The 7,912-nt window shown below is 37.9% G+C and overlaps 1 protein-coding gene across 1 annotated transcript in view; it reads left to right on the top strand.

The window, feature by feature from the left end:
- The window catches only part of LOC115846471 (probable ATP-dependent RNA helicase DDX60), a 52,124-nt gene extending 46,304 nt beyond the window's left edge, over window positions 1-5,820 (top strand). The window contains exons 23-25 of the mRNA XM_030845211.3: window positions 1,898-2,049; window positions 3,209-3,271; window positions 5,124-5,820. Coding sequence (XP_030701071.2) covers window positions 1,898-2,049; window positions 3,209-3,271; window positions 5,124-5,223 — 315 coding nt within the window. The 3' untranslated portion in view covers window positions 5,224-5,820. The remainder of the gene's footprint in view (window positions 1-1,897; window positions 2,050-3,208; window positions 3,272-5,123) is intronic.
- The last annotated feature ends 2,092 nt before the right edge of the window (window positions 5,821-7,912 follow it).

Below are 7,912 nucleotides of genomic sequence, written 5' to 3' on the forward strand. Positions count from 1 at the left end.
GAGATTGGCAGAGGTTTGCTGTGAAAAGAGCACATAAAACTATCTTCTTCAGGCTTTCCCAGTATTGCTGTAGACGCTGTAAATCCCATATATTCTGGATCGGTGGTGTCAAAAATGAAGTATAGAGAACTAGATACATTTCAGATGTGCTGGATAACCCATTTGAATGTTGGAATAAACTTGTGGCAATTTAAGTGTAGTTGATTTACAATGTTGTGTTAATTTCTTGTGTATAGCAAAGTGATTCAGGTACACACACACACACATATATGCTTTTTCATATTCTTTTCCATTATGGTTCCTCACAGAATACTGAATATAGTTCCCTGTGCCATACAGTAGGTCCTTGCTGTTTATCCATTCTCTATATAATAGTTTGCATCTGCTAATCCCAAACTCCCAAACCATCCCTCCTCTACCCGCTCCTCCCCTTTGGCAACAAGTCTGTTCTCTATGACTGTGTGTCTGTTTCTGTTTCACAGAGAGATTCATTTGTGTCATATTTTAGATTCCACATATAAGTGATATCATCTGGTATTTGTCTTTCTCTTTCTGACTTTGCTTAATATGATAATCTCTAGGTCCATCTGTGTAGCTGCAAATTACATTATTTTATTCTTTTTTTATGGCTGAGTAGTATTCCATTGTATATATGTACCACATTTGCTTTATCCAGTCATCTGTTGATGGACATTGAAGTTGCTTCCATGCCTTCGCTATTGTAAATAGTGCTGCTGTGAACGCTGGGGTGCATGTATCTTTTCGAATCATGGTTTTTGTCTTTTCTGGATATATGCCCAGGAGTGGGATCACTGGATCATATGGTACCTCTATTTTTAGTTTTTTGAGAAACCTCCACCCTGTTTTCAAAGAATTTTGAAAAACTGTATAGACCCTTGTGCATTTTAAATGGACGCATATATTTTTATCATATATTTAAATAGTTTCTAATGATATAGATTGCATTTTCAGATAAGTGTTGATATGTTAAAATAGAACCGTTGCATCATCCTTTTAAATGTATAAAATGGAATATAAATACTAAAGTGTTTTAACACCCATAACTGTCAAGTTAAAAACAGTCAAGAATAACATTTTTAATGCTTTAAATTTTGATGCAGTTCTTTTCCTCTTGTGTTTAGACTCTGCCTCCCCCCACATAATTTTACCTTACTTATCCACCAATTCCCCTTGATTGCAAATCTTCCAGACTTTCGGGGTCAAAACGATTTTCTGGATCATAACGGAATAAGAATATTCTAAGGACTTTGAATAATAATAACTTTCTGAGCTACTCCCCAGTCATTTTAGAAAGTAGCTGTACCAGTGTGCACTCTCACTGGCCCTGCACTAGAGTTCCTGTTGACCCCATAGAGTTTTCAGAAAATCAGCAGACATGAAAAACTACTGATGTGCGTTCTTCCTTTTCTTATTTTCCTTTTTCTTTCCCCTCCATCTTCCTCACCTTCCCTTTTGTTCCAGTAATTGGGATCCAAAGATTGTCAGAGTTACTCAGTTTAAGCCTTCTTTCCAGACATGCAAGGCACCAGCTCCCTGACACTGTGTACAAAGGTATTTCCTGCACCAATTAGGATACTGATAAAATTTTAAGTTAGCTTTTCTTTCCTAGTGAGCCTTGCTATATTCTAGTGGACGGGTAGTTAAAGTTTTTATTGTACGTTGTGAGGCAGTGATGTTCATCGGTGGAGCCAGGCCATCCTACTGTCCTACTTGGGACAGCACTACCTCAGTGTGGATGAGAGACACCCTCTTCTTCACTGTGAAGAGTGTGCTTTCAACATGTTGATTCTAGGAAGGAACTATGAAGCACAATGTAAGAAATCATAAACTTTCTTTACACATAAATAGTAAATTAAGGAGAGCTCTATTTCTTCAGGTCACTCTGCGCACCATTGGCATTGATAGCACTCGGGCTCCTGTGCTGTGGCCACAGGAATTTGATCACCAAGGAAGAAAAATGCAGCTCAATGCTTATGCGCTCGATTTCTATAAACACGGTTCCTTGACAGGATTGGTCCAGGACAACAGGTGTGTTTTATCTGTCTCCGTCTCCATCTCCCTCCCCAGCCATCCCCAGCATCCCTGTCATCCCCAGCATCCCCATCTCTACCTCTACCTCTTCTCTATCCTTTTCACCTCTACCTCTCTCTGTCATTTCCACCTCTGCCTCTACCTCTAGTTCTATTTCTATATCCGTCTTCATCTGCATCTTTACATCTAATAAATGAATGTAATGAATATTAGGCAAACAACTTCTTATAATTTCAAGTATAGGTTAATCATGCAAAACATACTGAAATTTTTTCTTACAGACTAAGGGCAAGAGAAAATACATTTGGTGGTATTGTTGTTCGTGTTTGACCAGCAAAATCTTGAGACTTAGGCTGACTCACTTGACATAAAGATTTATTTACACTACAGTTACCAATATTTGCACATGTTCACAGATGTTTTTTATTTAGTACTATTTATTGATTATTATATATTTAAAAATGGATAACAATAACAAATAATGCCATGCTCTGCATCATCTGACAGAAGTATATGAAAAGAATATAATTCACACATCTGAGGACTGAGACTATGACAGTTGTTTTAACTCCTTGGCAGGGAAACCATTTTCCAAAACAGTGTGCAGAGATTTACTGGGAATGGAGAAATTGGCCCAGTCACTGAGCACATGGACGTGTGTGTGGGTGTGTTGGGGGAGGAGAATTCTGTCACACCATCGGGAATTCAGTGTGCATTTTAAATACATTTTGAACAATATTTAGTGAATTCAAGTATTTAAAACTTCTGACCCTCTTGAGAAACACTGATCATTTTTGACAGTAGGACTCATTATTGTGAATAAAGTAGTTGTGATACCAGTGAGTAATTCACTTAGTTCTTCTCTTTGACTCTCTGGCCCCATCCACGCTCCTGATCTTGACTTTGTGACTTGGGTTTCTCCTAGAAGGTCAGCCTCCCATGTTCACTGATTATCTCTGGTTGTGAACTTGTGACTGGAGTTCATAATTGTCATTCTCACAGATTAAATCATCTGGGAGTCTTTGGTAGAAATGATTTTAGTAAATACATCTTGACAGACAAAAGCAATCCATTAATGACCAATCCAACATTTCAATATGAAATAAATTCTTCAATGTTTTTATACCATTAATTTTCAAAATGTTGTTTTGTTTAGGATAAATGAAGGAGCTGCTTATCAGTTGTTGAAAGATTTTTCCCTCACCATTAAATCTATCAGGTATGTTATACATTTTAAATAGTGATTTCAGATTTTCTAATAATTTAATGGTAATTTGAAAAATGTTGAGCTCATACTTAAAGGTGCCCCTGAGCCTCTTAGGTGCGAAGCATTTCAACTCCCCAGAGACTTTGCAGACCTTCTCCTCAACTGTTGCATTGTTTGTATAATAGAACTAATTCCAAAATCCATGAACTTTCACCTAGACCAGAGCCTCAGCCCAGGCACTTTAGACGAACAGGCAGCAGTATCCCAAAGCTTCAAGAATCCCTAGACACTCATGTTCTCAGTTTCCACAACCAAGGTTTCCATTTTAGTTAATGATACGTAAAAACATAAGCGGGAGGATGAGATCTGGGGACTGAGAACAAAAACCAGTGAGTTAGATGGTATGCGTCTCATTATATCTCTTGAATATTGTTCAGGAGAAATGTCCAGGAGTCACAATTGTGAGTCTGTAACTAGGAGGAAATTCAGTATTGTGGGTACAGAGCTGGTCATTCTTTGCGGTAGGTCAATGAAAACACCAGGGGAAAACTGGATCTCTAGTGGAATCAAGGCAGGTACAGATTACAAAAGGCTGATGAAAGGTCAGGTCCTGACTGTTCCCATTCCTTGATGAGCCCAGCTGCACTGTCCATTCTTGGATTTCCTCTCTCCATTCTCGTCACCTGTGTATCAGTTCCTTATTGCTGCTGTAACAAATGACCACAAACATAATGTTTAAACCAACACATCTTTAGTGTCTTACAGTTCTGGAGGTCAGAGGTTCAAAATGGGTCTCACTGGGCTGAAATCAAGGTGTTGTCAAGGCTGCATTCCTTTCTGGAGCCTCTGGGACAATCTATTTGATTGTCCTTTCCAGCTAATAGATGCTTTGATTTTGGCCCCTTCTGTCTTCAAAGCCAGCATTGGAAGGCAGATTCTTACATCAGGTCACTCTGACATTCACTCTCTCCTGCCCCCTGTCTTCCACTTAGAATGACCTTTGTGACAACAGTGGGCCACCCAGATAATCCAGGTTAATTTCCCCACCTCAAGGTCAGCCAATTAGCAACTTCAATTCCATTTACAGCCTTAATTCTCCTTTGCCATGTAACCTAAGGATTTATAAATTTCTAGGGATTAGGACATGGATATCTTTGTGGGCCATTATTTTGTTTATCACACCCTGTTTTCTTAATTTTCTCATACATCTAGGTAAAGGGAGGATTGTTTTGCTTTTTGTAGAGGTAGTTGCCTGTGGGTTTAAGTATATACTGAAAAAAAAAAAACCCACAAAATGACTCCGTAAAAAAAAAATGTGGGAAAAAAGAAGGAGATTTGTGTTGCTATTATTGAAGGGAGGAGGGATCTGGTTACATGGGACTTGGTGGCCATTAAAATCCTCTTGGGGGCTTCCCTGGTGGCGCAGTGGTTGAGAGTCCGCCTGCCGATGCAGGGGACACGGGTTCGCACCCTGGTCTGGGAAGCTCCCACATGCCATGGAGCGGCTGGGCCCATGAGCCATGACCGCTGAGCCTGCGCGTCCGGAGCCTGTGCTCCGCGACGGGAGAGGCCACAGTGGTGAGAGGCCCGTGTACCGCAAAAAAAAAAAAAACAACAAAAATCCTCTTGGTAAAATACAGGGAGGGGAGCTGCATGGTGATTGTGTTGATTGATTGATTCGTTGACAAGATTTTTTTTGTTTTTTAGATAAATATGTTCCTTATGATTCTTTTCCTCAGTTTGCTCACATTTCATCATCTAGTGGGATTTACTTAGTTCTACCTCCCTGGGGAAAGCCCTTCTTATGATACTGACTCTCAGTAGAATGGGTGAGTTTTATGTGTATCTATATTTCCATTTACAGTGTTTCTTTGCGTGAACTATGTGGAAATGAAGAGGACAACGTGGTCTTAGCATTTGAACAACTGAGTGAAACCTTTAATGAAAAATTTAAGAATATTTGAAAATGAAGTCTATCCAAACTAATTAAAAGATTGCCTTGGGCATTTTAAAAGTCATATTTTATGATTCTCATGCTTTTTGTTGGGAATACATATATGATGAAGTAGAAAGGGAAGCAGTTTGGAGTCAGGGTTCTGATCAAACTTGCCCTGCTCTCCTGTAAGCATCCTTGGATGAATCACTTAGTATCTCTAAACCTTGGCTTCTTTGTATCGTTTAGTAACAATGGTTATGTCTCAGCTAGTCTGTAGATTGATTGAGAAATGCAAGGATTTTATATGAGATTGAAGTACGATGTTTGCTCTGTGAGGCCTAAACAAATATTACATTCTCAACAATTTTCTCCTCAATGTTATAATTTGTAAAAAGTCTATTAAGGCTAGAATAAATGATTACAGTATCCTGACATTGAAATATATTCTCTCTATTTAATTTAAATGTGATTCCATGACTTAGATATGGCTGTTGGAAGAGTACCTTTTAGTGAACTTAAACCACTTTTTATAAAACATGATGGGAGTTTGGTATAAATTCCATGGTGCTTTAAATAAAACATACCTGATGATTTGGCTTGATTTTAATTCTACATAAGTAACTGAAAAACCACGAACAAATAAAATGGGTTTAATCTATTTGTCGTTGGTCTCTTTGTGTTAAATTCACACGTCTTTCCATCCTCTTGCATTTTATAGAACATAGTTCATATATAGTCACTTTCCTGCCCCAGCCTAACCTCAGATTATCATTCTAGAACCTATTTTAGACCCTAAACTTGAACAGAGCATTTTTTCCTCAGGGCAAGGTCTGCTGTCTCCTACTATCAAGACGTCTTACTGAAAGATGATCCATTGTATGACATTATTTATACACAGATTACATCGGCTTAGAAAACCCCTGTGGTTCATTTTGTCTGGAGATAGAAGAATACTCTTTTCCCTGGAACTGACCCATCCTTGCATGTGCCGTGTTAAGGGTCCCTCCTTTCTTTGGTGAAACCGATTTTCATTATTTTAAAACATGCAATACAACAATTTCTGAACACCCAGACATTTAGAAACCAAAGCAGTGTTTTTACTGCCCCTTAATCTCTACCAAACAGAACCCAACAACAGTGAAAGGATCACACACCATGATTGAGTGGGATTTATCCCAGGAATATAAGGGTTCTTCAATATATGCAAATCAATCAGTGTGATACACCATATAAACAAATTAAGGAATAAAAGCCATATGATCATCTCAATAGATGCAAAAAAAAACTTTTGACAAAATACAACACCCATTTATTATGAAAACTCTCCAGAAAATGGGCATAGAGGGAACCTACGTCAACATAATAAAGACCAGATATGACAAACCCACAGCAAACATCATTCTCAATGGAGAAAAACTGAAAGCATTTCCACTAAGATCAGGAACAAGACACGGATGTCCACTCTCGCCACTCTTAATTCAATATAGTTTTGCAAGTTCTAACCACGGCAATCAGAGAAAAAAAAGGAATAAAAGGAATACAAATTGGAAAAGAAGAAGTAAAACTACCACTGTTTGCAGATGACATGAAAATCGTAAAGATGCCACCAGAAAACTACTAGAACTAATCAATGAATTTGATAATCTTGTAGGATACAAAATTGATGCACAGAAATCTTTGGCATTCCTATACACTAACAATGAAAATTCAGAATGAGAAATTAAGGAAACAATCCCATTTACCACCACAACAAAAAGAATAAAATACCTAGGAATAAACCTACCTAAGGAGGCAAAAGACTCAGGAAACTATAAAACACTGATGAAAGAAATCAAAGATGACATAAACAAATGGAGAAATGTACCATGTTCTTGGTTTGGAAGAATCAATATTGTGAAAATGACTGTACTACCCAAAGCAAATCTACAGATTCAGTGCAATCCCTATCAAACTACCAATGGCATTCTTCACAGAATGAGAGCAAAAAATTTTACAATTTGTATGGAAACACGAAAGACCCTGAATACCCAAAGCAATCTTGAGAAAGAAAAATGGAGCTGGAGGAATCAGACTCCCCACCTTCAAACTGTACTACAAAGCTACAGTAATGAAGACAGTATGGTACCAACGCAAAAGCAAATATAGATCAATGGTACAAGGTAGAAAGCCCAGAGATAAACCCACACACCTGTGGTCACCTAATTTATGACAACAAAGGCAAAAACATACAATGGAGAAAAGACAGCCTCTTCAATAAGTGGTGCTGCGAAAATTGGACAGCTACATGTAAAAGAATGAAATTATAACACTACCTAATACCATACACAAAACTAAACTCAAAATGGATTAAAAACCTAAGACTGGACACTCTAAAACTCTTAGAGGAAAACACACTTTGACATAAACCACAGCAAGATCTTTTTTGACCCACCTCCTAGAATAATGAAAATAAAAACAAAAATAAACAAATGGGACCAAGTTAAACTTAAAAGCTTTCACACAGCAAAGGAAACCATAAACAAGACAAAAAGACTATCCTCAGAATGGGAGAAAATATTTGCAAATGAAGCGTCGGACAAAGGGTTAATCTGCAAAATATACAAACAGCTCATGGAGCTCAATATCAAAAATACAACCCAATTAAAAAATAGGCAAAAGACCTAAGTAGACATTTCTCCAGAGAAGACATACAGATGGCCAAGAGGCACATGAAAAGA

This window comes from Globicephala melas, chromosome 6 (genome assembly GCF_963455315.2).
Source record: "Globicephala melas chromosome 6, mGloMel1.2, whole genome shotgun sequence".
In the NCBI taxonomy this organism is placed as follows: Eukaryota; Metazoa; Chordata; class Mammalia; order Artiodactyla; family Delphinidae; genus Globicephala; species Globicephala melas.